This window comes from Cydia fagiglandana, chromosome 23 (assembly GCF_963556715.1).
Source record: "Cydia fagiglandana chromosome 23, ilCydFagi1.1, whole genome shotgun sequence".
NCBI lineage: Eukaryota > Metazoa > Arthropoda > Insecta > Lepidoptera > Tortricidae > Cydia > Cydia fagiglandana.
In genome coordinates, this window is record NC_085954.1 from 7,390,440 (window position 1) to 7,406,692 (window position 16,253).

The 16,253-nt window shown below is 35.2% G+C and overlaps 1 protein-coding gene across 1 annotated transcript in view; it reads left to right on the forward strand.

Annotated features, from left to right (window-relative positions):
* Nucleotides 1–16,253, forward strand: part of LOC134675755 (hemicentin-1-like) — a 227,586-nt gene that overhangs the window by 21,130 nt on the left and 190,203 nt on the right. The window contains exon 2 of the mRNA XM_063534065.1: nucleotides 10,915–11,111. Coding sequence (XP_063390135.1) covers nucleotides 11,045–11,111 — 67 coding nt within the window. The 5' untranslated portion in view covers nucleotides 10,915–11,044. The remainder of the gene's footprint in view (nucleotides 1–10,914; nucleotides 11,112–16,253) is intronic.

Genomic DNA, 16,253 nt, shown 5'->3' on the forward strand with positions numbered 1-16,253 from the left:
GTAAAACTGAGCTGACACAGAAAGAAATATAGAAACAAGTTCTTAAAAGGCGGCACTTTCCTGAGGCTCTACATCGTAGGCGGGCCGTTGTAGATGGCTCCGCGGTACAGCGCAGGAGTCCCAGTTGGTCCTGAGTAGACTAGGATGGCTTCCCGCTGTGGTTCAGGATCCTCAGCTCGGAACGGAAACCTTCCGGGATACAGAGCTTGCGCATAGCGCAACCCGGGGTAGTGCAGGATAGAGGGTTTTCAGGCAGGGTGCAGGCAATTTCAACCCAAGACTTGATCCCTAGTAATATTGGTCATATTAGAATATGCACACAACAGTGACTGCTACATCCGGCCCACAAGGAAAGAAATATCAGGAAAGTTAACCTTTCAGCATTATTTTAGTGTTCACGGATGAAGCAGTCAGAAAATAACAGATTAGTTAACAGTATAAAAGAATACAACGTAAAATTATTCCTAGTAGTAACTTAAATTAAAGATTCACAACACTTACCCGATCCGGGGAAATGTACACAGCATAATACCAATAAGGCACGATCTAGATAGATTAAGTTAGGTAAATTATATTATTTTAGAGATATTTAGTATCTTATTTGCAAGAAATTGTCGTAAATGTTCATCAATTTTCTTCAAGTGACAGATTCCAGAAAACTATTTAAAAATGATTTTAATTTTTTTTTACAACCGGCCAGCACAAAACGCTTAGCGCAAACGAGGTTTTATAGCAAACCGTTACATACCCCCCTTTTTAGGTTAGGATTTTTGCTAAGAAAATCCGCTGCTAAGTCTCTATTTTACTTAATAGAAATATAAGTTATCAATCAGGCTTCACTCACAAGATACCTCTTCATACATACAACACGCAGACAAACAAGCAAAAAACACAACAGAAAAGTGTTTTTGCGTCCATACAGACTGAGTATTTTACTTAAGCTAATATAAAATACTCTCATATAACTATTAACAGATGTTAAATTCGTCTAACTCTAACCCTCAGTATCCAAGTTGTTCACGCATACTATTCTTTATCATAAAACTTTGTAGAAGTCTTATATCTAACATAATAGGCAAACAGCTCATTAACCGGTAGGGATTAATGGCAAATTAATTTTTCGAACTTTGTAGAAGTTCGTTAACCGGTAGGGGTTAATAAAAAAAAATTTAAAGAACATGATAGCGGTGTAGTTAGTAAAGTACGAGTTCCATGAGGGTAGTTTTAGAGAATTAGATTATAGACGTAGAGATAGATAGCAATAACGGAAGGAATTAATTTTAAGACTTATTATAGTTTGTGATTTTAAAATCTTTGACATGCCAGTCACCTAAATTATTACCCTGCATGTCTTCAAGTTCATAAACTAAATTAGATTTTTTAGTAACAACTTTACATGGCACATACTTTGGTGCTAGTTTCTTAGAAAATCTATTGCTTTTGTCGCTCAGATAGAAAGTCTTTTTCCAGATAACATCACCAACTTTAAAGTCAAAATCTTTCCGGCGTAAGTTATAGTGTATACTATTTCTAGAATGAGCGTTAATTAAACAAGACTGCACTTTATCAAAAATTTTACGTAAATTGCCTAAATTTTCAGCATAATCATCCCTAGGTGTAAAAATTATGTCATCAATGAGCTCTGAGTTGACATAATGTAAGCCAGAAGTGACTAATTCCCGGCCATAGACTAAAAATGCAGGACTGTATTTAGTTACCTCGTTAACGGATGTATTCATGGCAAATTGAATTTTAGGTAGGTGACAGTCCCATAATCTGTGATCATTTTCAATATATGATGACACAGCCGTCATCACAACTTTGTTGTAACGTTCAACAGTATTTACTTGCGGCGTATATTTAGGTGTGAATCTGACATTAGGAACATCATAATCTCTAAACAGCTTCTTTAAAATATTACTAGTGAACTGCTTTCCATTGTCCATAAGAACCGTACTGGGTATACCATGAACAAGAAAAACCTTCTCCTCGAGTAACTTAGCTATTATCTCGGAGGTAGCACGACGAATAGGGAATAATAGACAATATTTCGAGAAACAGCAGGTAACTACAAATATAAAAGTGTTCTGATTTCTCGAAGGCGGTAGAGGACCAATTAGATCCATACTCAACATTTGAAATGGACGTGAGCAATCTTTAGGACGGCCCATAAAGCCAAGAGTAGCATGTGTAGCATGTTTTTGAGAACAACACGTATCGCAATTTGAAACAAATTCAGACACATCACGATGCATGTCTGGCCAAAAGTAATTTAAAGAAATACGTTTGTTAGTTTTATAAATGCCAAAATGACCGGCAGTAGGTTCAGAGTGATTTTTATCAATAATCTCAGATCTGAACTCAAGAGGAATGACTTCTTTCCACTCAAACTCTCTAGTTAAAGGATTTAGACTCTTTTTGTACCTGAACAATTTACCATCGGCCACTCTGTAGTTTAGAAATGAGGTGGGAGTATTTTGACAACCAGTGTAAACGTTTAGGTACCATGGGTCATTTGTAGTGTAAAGCATAGCACTGTTCGTTGGAGTTTGATTAATAGCAGCAATAGGGACAGAGCGAGAAAGACTGTCAGGAACTACGTTTTCTGAGCCGCGACGATGCCTAATCTCGAAATTGAACGACGACATGCGAACTCCCCAACGAGCTAAACGACCAGTGGGATTATTCAGATTTAAAAACCACTTAAGAGATGAATGATCGGTATACACGATGAACTTCTTACCGTTTTCTAAGTAACACCTCCAATGTTCAATAGCTGTGAGAACTGCGAGAGCCTCTCTCTCAGTAGCACTGTAGTTACGCTCCTTGCTAGAAAGAGACTTACTCATGTAAGCTATCACTTTCTCCTCATTATTGATGACCTGAGTCAGAACGGCACCAACTCCGTAATCACTCGCATCCGTGTGTACTTGGAAAGATTGAGAATAGTCAGGACACGATAACACGGGAGAAGACACTAAAGCTTCTTTTAACATGCGAAAGGCATTTTCAGCATCGGTAGACCATTTGAATGGAGGTGAGTTTTTAGCTTGAGAGGTCAATTTATTAAGAGGCGAAGCTATAGAGCTAAAATTTGGAATAAAACGACGATACCACGATGCAGTTCCAATGAATCGACGAACCTCTTTCCGATTGGTAGGCGTAGGATAGTTAATAATTGCCTCAACTTTTTCAGGATCTGGCTGAAGTCCATTACAGTCAACCACGTAACCTAAATATTTCAGTTTATTCCTAAAAAATTGGCATTTTTTATAGTTAATAGTTAGATTTGCCATTTTAAGCTTTTCTAGGACACGAACTAGTAAAGAGATATGTTGCTCAAAGGTTGGCGAAACAATGATAATGTCATCAATGTACACAAAAACTTTATGCTCGAATTCTGGACCATAAAATAACATATCAACCAATCTTTGTTGAGTTGCCGGAGCGTTAGTAAGCCCAAAAGGCATAGAAATAAACTGGAAAGTTCCACGAGAAGGTATATAAAAGGCAGTTTTACAACGATCTTCTTCCTTAATAGCAATTTGCCAAAAGCTCTTTGATAAATCCAGGCTAGAAAGATATTTCGCGTCACGCAAATTGTCTATAATCTCCGAAATATAAGGAAGGCTGTAAGCGTCTTTGACAGTCACAGAGTTTAGTTTACGGCTATCTAAACAAAATCTAAGTTCGCCGTTCTTTTTAGGTGTTAGCAAAACAGGAGACGACCAAGGACTTTCACAAGGTTCTACTACGTTTTCCTCTAGCATTTCGTCAAGTTGAGTAACAAGTATTTTCTGTTTCTCAGGAGACATTCTATAGTATCGCTGACGAATAGGAACAGCATCCCCTGTGTCTATACTATGTGTAATTAGAGAAGTCCGGCCTAAACCACGTTCCTCGTAAGAAATCTCACGGAACTGTGTAGTTATATGATCAGCCGTAACTTTTTGTTCATCAGAGAGATGATCATAATCACGTAAGTGAGTAGGTTGATCAATAGTTAGTGTTTCTAATGAGTCAACATCTTCAGATAAAATTACAGAGTCTAGATTTTTAGGAAATAATTTAAAAACTCTCCAAAAATCCATGCCTAGTATCAAAGAATTCTGAATTTCAGGAACAACGTACAGTTTTAAGACATGAGATTGACCTAAGAACGTGACATGCAAATTCATCATACCTATATTATTTAGCGCATGCCTACCAGCACCAAATAAATCCAGAGTTTCAGAACTATTTAGCACAAAACCAGCATCCAAGAAAACTTTATGATAGTTTTTACCTAAAATTGAATAGCCGCTACCAGTATCTAACAAAGCGTTAACAATATGTCCGTTGATTTGGACAGAAACATAAGGTCTACTATGAATATTTTCAGATTTAGTTTGAGAAGCGTGGATTGAAGTGACAGAATAGCAAGAAAAAAATTTCGAAATAAAGTTAAGCCAAGATTTCCAATCTGCACCATTAAAGTTTTTTCCAGATTTACTGTCAACTTCATGTGCACTGCAATCCACCAAACTTAGTTTTTTGAATCTTTAGGATTACAAGTTGTACAATCTGGGTAGCGAGTATCTTTTTTCCCACATTTAAAACAAATAGGAAAATGTGGTTGCCTACATTCTTTTAGAGAATGTGTATTAGAGCGACACCTCGGGCAGTACTTATGAGTGGTGTCAGAATTGTAAGATTTCGCTTGTACAGCATTAGTAGTACTAGGTTTTTCTTCTGTAGATTTAGATTTGTTGAAATTATTAGAACCCGAGTAGTTAGAGTATTTGTTTTGATTATAATAATTTCTCTGCCTGTCATTAGAATTGGTATTTTGGTAGTTTTTATTTGTGTAGTTATTATTTTTATGTTTATTGTAGGCGAAATCTGGCAGTTAAATTAAGCCAGTTGGACTTATATTAAATAAAATTACTTATATTAACGAAGGAATAAGACGAAGGAACTGCCTTAGGGTCCATCATACGTCGCATCGCAAGAGGCATGAGTACGAAGGTCTGTGAGTTGTAGACCTCAAAAGCCTTTCATAACTTCGCTATTTGGAACAGTTTCCAAAAACCGAATTGAAGAACAATAAAACTCTAAACTGCTCACGAAATTTCTCGAGCATCGATTGCGAAAAGCGAGCAGAACAGACGAACAGCTAGATGGACACATAAAAGCATTGCCCAAGCTGAAAAAGGTTCGCGTTCGCTCGTTTAATAAAAAAAATCTGACCCTCAAAAAAAAACCTGATCCATTTAAATCTGCCTCTGCAATATTAAAAAAATATCTGATCCATTTTCATCTGTCTCTGCAACCGACAGAATAGTTCATTCGATGGTACCTACCTATTCTTGGACCACGACAGCTCCTAATGCTCAAATGTTGACACACCTTAATGTATACGCGAGTGATTACAAATACATCAAGGTCTAACCTAATCATTCGTATAATCCATTGCATTGAGGTCGAAGACTCAATTATTTATTATGAAACGATTTTTTTAGTTCAATTGCCGTTTTGTGAGCGTAAAAAAAGTATTGTGAAAAATATTATCAGACTTCTAAATAAGGAAATATTTTATTTCTAGGTTTTGTTTTAATAATCTAACTGATATCAATAAAATTATGGTTGAAAATAAATAGGTTGTGTTTAAGATAGGCTTAGAGAATATAACCAACGGAGTGGTCATTAACAGGCGTTCCCCTCTGTCGAAAAAAGGCGGCCAATGGTCAACCACATGTCAAACACATGTATGGACTGACGTTTATCTGACATGGCTATGTTGACGTTACGTATACATTTGATGTGCCCCTCCCCCGCAAAAAACGGCAAACTATTTTGTACCGAAAATTATAGACATGGCGTCTCCGTTGGTTATATCCTCTAAGGTTATATTATCTGTATATTTTACCAGTAAAAATATCAATGAAAGTGAATGTGTGAAATGAATTCACAAATATATTTTGAATTCAATGTAAATATTGTTTTCTGTCATTTTTGTATGCACAAAACATTGGCGTTGTATTTTGTATTGTCTTGTGCCATAAAAATCACGTGGCATAGGTACTACGAGTAAATAGGTATAGGTAATATACAAACATCGTAAATTTTATAGCATTTTCGGTGCAGCGGAGTGGTTTTAACGGAATTGGTATAAACAATTTCAACCCTAATGATTAATTAGCGTTAATTACGTTAATGTTAAACTTAATTTACATTTAACTTGGAATTATCTAGTAGTATATTATTAATGTACTATTTTGCTTTAGTACTTACATAAAATTTCAAGTGCCTTACAGCTCTGCTATTGTGTGTCCACTCGTATGTAGACGCCAGACGGACAGTCTGGCAGTACCTACAAAAACGAAAAATCAAATAACACAATATCAATAACAGACCTTAATAACATTAATCTAACTACCGTTATTCAATCTCGATATGATTTATGAAAGCATAATCATTTTAAAATGTATGACGAAATGGGCGGTCCAAGGGGCTGATTCTGATTTACTACTTTGTTATGGTTTTCATGTCATTGTGTCGTTGGGTATCTCGTGCGCACCAATAAATGGGATTAAAGTGCCTTGTGAGACGACTAGGCCTGTTTCACCACGCTTACAATTGTCGCTTGACATTGACGATTCACGGTAGGTACATAGCTGGCCCCTATTTCACCACGGTTACAATTGTCGACATCACTGTTACTGACGTCACAGGCTATCCATAAGCTACGGTAACCGCTTACCTGGGCGATGTGCTTGTTTGCCACCAACATTTTACTATAAAAAAATCTCCATTATATCGCCAATAAATATTTATTTTGCAAAGCTAATGACAATTGTCACAAGAAACACGACAATTGTCACAAAATTCCGACACAGCACTCATTTCCTGTCAACAATTACCGAAAGTTCTTTGAAATTTTGTTATAATTGTCACCATCATCATCATAAACTTCGCAAGAGAAATACCTCTTTTTTGCCGATATAATAAAGTTTTATTAAATAATACAATGATGGTGGCAAACAGGAATACGGCCAGCTTGATGGCAAGCGGTAACCGTAACCCATGGATGTCTGTGACGTCAGCAACAGAGACATTTGTCAAATTGTCGCACCTGTCACCGTGGTGAAATAGGGGCCGGTTTAACAAATAAACATTGACGCTACGTCAGTGTCAGATGTCAATTCTCAAGTTGGTGAAGGCACCTGATTTCGCCAGAACCCGAGATCGTGAGACGCTACAGATGTAGTGCATAATTATTTTCCATTGCATTATTTCGGAAACGTTCGTATTTGAGCGTTCAAAAAAAAGTGTACATTTCATTCATGTCTTCAAAATATTGACTTTTTTGGAAAACGCTCATTTGTCATGTTACTTTAGTCAACCTCAGTACTTTTTGTACAGAGACTGAAATAGGTAGCAAGACGCGTTCGTACATACATTATGTAACTGATTCACACCACGGTCAAGATCGTATCAAAACAAGTTGAGAACCATATCAAATTGATCAATCAGAATTGGCCTGTCGAAACGAGCGGTCCAATACTCTATCAATGCACTTAAATCGTCTTTTAATAGAAGGCCAGGAAACGCATACTTATCCAAGTTATAAATAGCATAGATTTATTGGTTCAGCTTCCTTCCGAGTACTTTGAAGTTGATACATTCTTGTTAAAGGATTTGTTTATACTGGGAAAGGTCAGTCGCAGTCTGAGTAAAGCTGAGAACCGGAATTTCGTTTTTGGGATTACGGATTTTAAGTACAATCTTAAGCTTATATTATGATTTCAATGTATTGTATTACTTATATTTATTAAATACTTAAAATATGAAATATCCCGTTTTTCATATTAAGGATATAGTGTAGCGTTTTCGTTTGCGTTATGTCTATTTTTGTATGGGATTTAGAACAGCGCGCCAAGCGGGATGTTTTGGAAACTCAAATCCCATACAAAATGACACTTAACGCAAAAGCGTCACGTCACGCTATCAAATACCTAGAAGTACCTACGGATAACTCCTTAAATATACCGGGCTGGGATTAGCCGTGATAGAAAATGACATGTCGAACGCCTCGGCCCGGGCCCGGTCCGGTCTAGTGTGAGTCATCCATTAATCATAAAAAGAATAATATATCTATAAAAACCAGTTGTAGGGATCGGTGTAAATACTTGATCACTTACGAAAGAAGAAGCGATTACTATAGTCCGTTTTTTTAGCATTAGAAAGAACTCCGCAGAAGTAAGCTTGTGGTTCCAAATCCGGCACTTTTAGCGGTAATAATATGAAGTAAATTATATGTATTGACCATGCTACATTAGATAATTCAATAATTATGAACAATTAAAGAGCCTGATAAAAACTGCACGCTTGCTTCTGTGGAGTTCTTTCTAATGCTATAAAAAACGAACTATAGATGCTATAATTAATTACGAGCATATCAATTATATCTTTAATTTCTTAAGAAACATTTTATTACAAGATCTAAGTATAATAATATCAGCAACCCAATTACCTACAGAACTAAACAGTTTTACAGTCCATAAAATAGATAAAAACTATCACAATACATTCCAACCCGGTTGTTGTGAGAGTGACCTATTACATTTTAGTATCCAACTTGGTTCCTAAGTGATAGTCTATTAGGTCAACTGCTCACGTCTAGATGATAAGGCACGACAGTAGGTCTAAACAGGTTTCTAAATATGTTTCCTGAACATGTATGACATCTTAGGAAATCTTGAGAATTGAAAACCTACCTATATTAACGGCTAATTGTACCACTGATTAACTTCACTCAAGCTGAATTATTATTGCAATATAAAGTTTATTGCAGGAAAGACCGTCATAGGCACTTTTCAATAGGTAACTCTTAATTGTATTAGTAGTTATGGGTGTCTTTTGTTTCCTATAAGAATGTCATGTTATATTGAACTTAGATTTGTAACTTATATTAGTGTCTAAAAATAGTTTAAAATACCTAAATTAAGTAAAATAGCCTATAAACAGTATGTAAAAAGAGGAGCCTATTTCTGCCAACAAACTGTTATACAGTTTGGCGGAGGTTGTACTTATCATGTAAGAATATGCTGTTCCGTGAATAAATGGTTTATTTATTTATTTATTTTATTTATTTTTTAAGTCATAATGTATTTTTGACCGCATTTTCGTTAGTCATAATTTGTTTGGTTCAGAAACGGAACGAAAATCCTGATAAGTTAACGGTCGTTTTAGGACTAATGATAATATAACAAACAATACATTATGACTTTAAACTTTATGTGAAACAAAGGGACCCCGTATTTGTATAGATAGACGTACCTACGCAGTCCTTCAAAGTCAGAAAGGACGCACTCATTCTGCTCTATCTACTTTCTGAAAGTAGAGTAGGTAGGTATGTGTAAGTAACTAAGTATGTACATAAAGCAAGAGTTAAAAGCGACGAAAGATCTTGTGGACGGTCTTCCCTTATAGACAGTCTTCCCCTTATTAACCTTAATAATATTTTTTACCATGAATTTATGTATACATATATGTATAGGAGATAGGTTTTCAGGTATTTATAAAAATAAATATATACTATGCTTGTCCCCATATTTAAAACACAAACGGGTCTGCCGCGATATACTGGTGCAACTCAACTAAAACGTCGGAATTTAAGGTAAAAATAATGAAAGTATATCGCGGTAGACCCATTTGTGTAATTAAATATGTGTACAAAACGCGAGAGTTTAAAGTGTTATATGCTTGTCCCGTACTGTGGTTACCTAAAAACTTCGATCTCTAACCACACCATTGTAAGAATGTAAGTGTAACTATAATATTATGTTTGTCACCATCTTAGTGTTTCGCCACGTTAGAATAAATTGCTCTATAATAACAAAAACATAAAATAATAATACCAATACCGTTTTATGTTTTAACCCATCGTTTACAGTCCAGTTAAGTTGTAAAATGCATCCAAGTGACCGAGCAAGATCGCGAAATGGCTCCTTTTTATTGCGTACTTTGCTTTATTGAGAGGGGCGTCATTAAAATGATTATGAAAGCATAAAACGTTGGAAAAGGCCCAAGGACTTTCCAATGATAACTTGGCTTATTAACGCTCAAAAGATAGTGCTTGAAAGTTATTTAGGTACCCGTGATACTTATACGCGCGTGCACTAGATCGAAACATGTCGAGCGATAATAAAATAATTTCAATACATTTTATTTCTCAAAGTAACCTTTTTGACATAAAATACATGAAAGTGACGAGCGGCTGGCAACGATGCACTAAATTTAATGACTGTAGTCGCCAAAATACTCAGGATTCATTAGCTGCTAAGTTTTATATACCTACCTGTGATACCTACAGAGGGCAACCGGCATTGCACATAGCAGCATTGCATCGATCGATCGATTGATTTCGTTGCACTTAGTCGGCAATGTATCGAAAATCTTATGGGATTTGTTACAAGGTTTATATACTTAGCCCTTTGGATGCAATTTCATCATGGACGTAATTAAATTATGTGCATATAACATTTGTCATTGCTAATAAATTGATTTTGACGCAATCCTACCTGCACTAATACGAAACTTAATGTAACCATGTCGTTCATATTTATAATTAAATTCGAATACGCAAAACTTAACTCAGACCTATTTTTAATTAACAATGATATCAACACAAAATGCACAGTTGAGGTAATACGAGTCACGACCAAATGGAACTGAACGCACATTATCCAATAGCCGCCCATACGTCAAACTTTGCCAAGCAAAATGAAATTTTATTTTGTCAACACAAAGTTCAAATTAGAATGGAACAGGAGACCTTTTTATAGGTCTCTGGGCGGCTAGAGGTTAAATTTGATTTTATTTTGTTTCGCAATCATACAATTTAAACTAATAATTCTTTTTTTTTTACAGAATCGACTGATTAGTGCAACGAAGGAAGTGCCTTTAGTGGTGTGTAAAAGTGTATTTTTGTAAGTTTTACCAAACAAGTGCCTAGTAGTGTGTATATTTTAAGTGTTGACTGAAAATATATCTCGTCACTATGGAATTGAGAAGGTTGTCCTTATGCCTGGCGTTCCTGTTGGTCGCTGTTATCTCACATAGTTCAGGTACGTTTTTACAATAATCCTGGTTAGTATTTTTTTATTTTTGACGAGAATGTGGTCCCGCTAGATAATCGAACACACGCAGTCTTCATTTTCATCAAATCGCGTCACACTGGCCGGCCTCTGTATTTTTTTTTATTTTTTGTTAACAATATTTTTACGTAACATTTTAAAACATTCAAAAATTACCGCTGTACGAGCCATTACTCAAAATGATGGCATACCTTTGGCCTATCCTCGAGTAGATAGCGATATTTTTGACATTTAACAAATTTAACACATATCAGTGTAAAAATAAGGATCAAAGTCTAATGGCATTCTAAAAGTGTTAATCATTTGTGTCGAAAGATGGCAGTAAATGTACTGACTACATAATTTACTTTTACAATATCCCTCTAGTCTAAATTTTCTTTGGTACGGGAAATAGAAGAAGAATAATCTCTGTGAGAATTTATTTTTAAGAAGTATCTCATGTCGTTATACCTATGAGTTAATCACCAGTCTATACTTAGATATGTTTTAAATAAGACTTAATGTAAGTTGTATATTTTGGGGTCAATAACACCAATTAATCATACGCTACCTACCTACTCTAATTGATGGACATTTCAAAGTAAAAAAAACTGAGATTGGACTTAGGACCTCATTATACGCGGCCATATTTAGAAATTGAGGTTATGATATGGAATAAGTAACATCGAGTCCCCAGTATTTGTAACATAATTACTAGAGATGGCCCGAATAGTGGTTTTGGCCGAATACCGAATATTCGGCCCTTCTCTCGGCCGAAGCGCCGAATATCCGGCATAACATTGTTGAGACAAGTTAATTATGAAAACTGTTCGCCAACAAAGCACAGACGATGGAAATTTTAATTTTCTTGCTCAGAACTCGTGAATGTAGTTAAAATCTATCAAACCAGACCCATGAGAAAAATAAAATTATTTGAAATCAATCAGACCCGGCAACCTTCAAATCAAGAGTGAACATGCACCTTCTGGGCGAGCTCGCTCCATCGTAGGCCACGTCTACGCCTCGGCTAGTCTGTGGCCATGAGTAAACCCATGCATAATAAAAAAAAAAAATCAGGTAAAAGTAAGTACTTACTAGTGCTCGACGCTGCACTAGTATTCGACATGGGCACTTCAAATGTCAAAGTGACAAGGATTAAATTTGAATACAGAAAAATCTTCGCCGTTCAAATTTAACCTATATTACTTTGACATAAAGTGCCCATGTCGAATACTAGTGCAGCGTCGAGCACTAGTACTTCTACTTTAAATGCTCAAAAACATTTTCTTCGTATTTAACAACTTTCCAAGAATACATCTTAAAATTGAATAGGTACATACAAATAGTGGTTATTTTTAGGTACGTACAATGCAACAAATATTCGGTATTCGGCCGAATAGTAGACAATATACGGCCGAATACCATATATTCGGCAAAATGACTGAATAGGCCGAATACCGAATAGTTGACGCATATTCGTGGCATCTCTAAAAATCACATCCTTTATAAGTAACTCAGTACAAGCGCCATATGTATTTGTCTTAGACACTTTGGTCTATAAAAGGCAACTAGTTAGTGCGCTTGTAAGTTGTAACATAAGCAGCTTTGACCTAAATTATGTAATCGGGACAAGAGGCAACAAAAACTAGTATTTCGCCTGCGATTGAATCAAGAAAAGAATCGGCCATCTGTTAAATTTGTATAAATACGAAGGCTCCTTAAACAATTATGATTTACATATTTTCTTGATTAGAAAATTCTGCCCTCCTAAGCCGAAAAGCGCTATCTCAAAAACAAATGATTTTGAAAATAGAATTCTCAGTTATAGAAACTAAAGTATAAATTAGCAATGCATTTTCTTTTGAGATAGCGCCACTCGGCTTAGCAGGGCAGAATTATTAATTTAGGTTTAACCTTTCGCACATATAGGTACCTAAATAATATATCCGCTGACAAAATTGGTTTGTTAGAGTACTCCTTAGTAGGTACATAATTATGTGCAATTCCTAGAGACCAAGAAAAATCTGCAACGTCTTTGTAGCGTTCTCCGTGTGCTATCAAAATTGTTGCAGACTTTTCGTGGTCTAACTGGAACTTATAAAATTCACTACCATGTGGTAGTGACCTACTGAGTCGGCAATAAAAACTTCTGTATCTAACTTTCATCAATCGTCCATACCTCATTCATTACATATTTTACGGATGCTAAATTAAATATAATATCATCACTTCCTCAGTAACTAAGCTTCTTCAGAAATAGATGAATAAAAACAGTCGAGGCCGTCCCGCCGGCATAAGACAAAAACTAGCTCGTCTCTAATTCTTTGTGTGCCGTCCGTTGCCATTGCATTGGCAAAAAATCTAATCCAATTTTTTATAGACTTTTTAATAGACTTGACAAAGCTCAATGGTTTATCATGATTAAAGGCATAAGTAATAAAATATATTATATATAAAATTTTAAGAGTCTGTCTAAGCTAACTCTGCATGCTTGACATATCAACGTAAAATTTCTATGAAATTACGAAGTTTAAAAATAACACTTCCACACAGTAAAAAAAATGTTATATCATAAGTTATAACTTATGATATAACTTTTTTTTACTGTGGAAGTGTTATTTTTATAATTTCTATGAAATTACGAAGTTTAAAAATAACACTTCCACAGTAAAAAAAAGTTATATCATATGATATACCTTTTTTTTTACTGTGGAAGTGTTATTTTTAAAATTTCTATGAAATTACAAAGTTTAAAAAAGTTAGTTTGTGTAAGTCATAACTTATGATATAACTTTTTTTTACTGTGGAAGTGTTATTTTTAAACTTCGTAATTTCATAGAAATTTTACGTTCATGATATTGATATTTATTGAAATCAAATTTTACAGCATTACAGCTAACACCAATGCACTGTAAAATCAACTAGTAAAAATTAAGTACCTAAGTAATAATAAAGCGATTAATAAGCTACCTATTACATGTTTGATTCGCAAAAACGTAAAAAATCTTTAAAAAGTTTATGATAACACTTCCACGCTCTGTGCTATCAAACACGCTTCAGAGTTTGCTTAGAAATAAAATGACGGCATGAACCCTTGAAATTGACAACTAGCAGGCAAAATTGTTGCCATATAAAGAATTAAAAAAAAAATACATTACAGGAAGTATAGGTATTACATAATGGCTAGTAGGTCAAACTCTAACAACAGGTTTTCCTTATTACGAAAGTTAAACTGAACCTCAAATATCTTTGTTGTTCTTAAGTTATTTTATTGGAATTTTAAGGCTGATCTTTTAACTTATCTAAGGCTTAAGTGAGACTTGAAATGTGTCCATTCTCATCCAAAAAAATACACAAAAATCAATACTAAATCTACGTTCGTCGCGACGATTAAATACAGTTACAAAATGGAGGCACTTTTTACACCGTTTTTTATCTGCATTCAAACTCAACACGTAATTGCCAGTGTCAATGACAAAAGCTGTCAAAACGCGCGCTAAAGCCGGCTGTCAACATGACAGCTGTCAGTTCTTTTTTTAATGTTGCTCCGAACGCACGGGCCATGGGCGTTTTTTGGTGCACTCAAACTATTATTGAACCGTTAGATGTTTTCTTTTTTAATTGATCGTTTTGTGCCGTTAGTGATAGATTAATAAGAATAATTTTGTTGCATTCCCTGACAGGTCAGACAGGAAATGTTTGACGGTTTTTTTTAAACATAGGTATGCCTGGGTCGGAACTCAATAAAACCGGAGTTTTGTCTAGGTTTTGTACTAAGTAATTTAAGTACTTTTCCCTATGCTTTACTAATGCTAAAGTTTGGGCATTTAACAGTAGACACAATAAAAACTAAATAAATTCTTGTCTATGTTTGTTTTATGTCCATTGCGTTACAAATCTTCGTTAAAACGTTATCAGACTCTATAAATCAGCGGTCACACCTACAAACCGTCGAATAAGAAATGTCGTCTCTCAATACAAACTCCATGGCACTTAAGCTCTTCTGTAATTTCTTACGTCTTTTTCATGGCGCTTACGACCTATAATTTGGCGGTGTATTAGCAATAGTTCAAGAACCTTTGACAGTTAATTAGCAACATTGGTTTCACGAGGATGCTGAAAAATAGTTTTTTGACACGGCAATGTTAACTTATTTTGCAGGTTTTTGTTAATTTGACAAATATAGAACTTATAAGATAAGATTAACAGGCCTATTCGGATTTCGAGATAATCACAAGATCTTGAGACGATAAAGATCAACTAGATCTACATTAGATATCGACTAGATGTGACTCGGATATCTAAGTCATAACTTGTCGAAATTGTTCAAGAGGACCTCCAGCATCGTGGAAACGTCAAATTTAAGATATCTATGTTACAAATATCTTTAAATTATCTGTATCGTAACTTAAGTTGTGTTGAAGTCTAGTAGAAATCTAATTCATTTTCCGAATCGAGCAGTAAGTATTCACAGCCTAGCTGTGAAATAAGAACATAACCTAATAAAAAGTTGAAATCGGTCATTGGACTCTTTAACGAACACCAGATTTAATAAAAAATGCTACAAAAAATACAATAAGTTAATGTATTAGGGTGGTCGTTTTTGCCTCGCAACATAGATTCTGCGCTATAAAGAGTAGTATATGAATGACTCATGCTAAACCGGGGGGCCGATTTTCAATTTCAATTTCAATTTTATTTATTTTAAGACAGTAACATTAAAAAAACAAACACAGGCAGCAATAACCATAATGAAGGTGACAGTCCATTTTCAACGACAGCAGGGTCAAAAACAAAACTGTGTTCGCGTCTTTCCTGTAGACATACACAAGAGTTAAGGACTATTAAGGTTAATTTTCTTATTTAACCCTTATCCACGTGAAAAGGTCCTCCTTTTATTTAGAGAACTATGATAAAATCATTACTTACATGCCCACAAGCTGTTAACTATTGCCTACAGGAGAGAAAACTAGCGTGTTCGCGCGAACTGTACATTTTTCTCTCCTGTGGGTAATAGTTAACAGCTTGTGGGCATGTAAGTAATGATTTTATCATAGTTCTCTGAATAAAAGGAGGACCTTTTCACGTGGATAAGGGTTAAATAAGAAAATTAACCTTAATAGTCCTTAACTC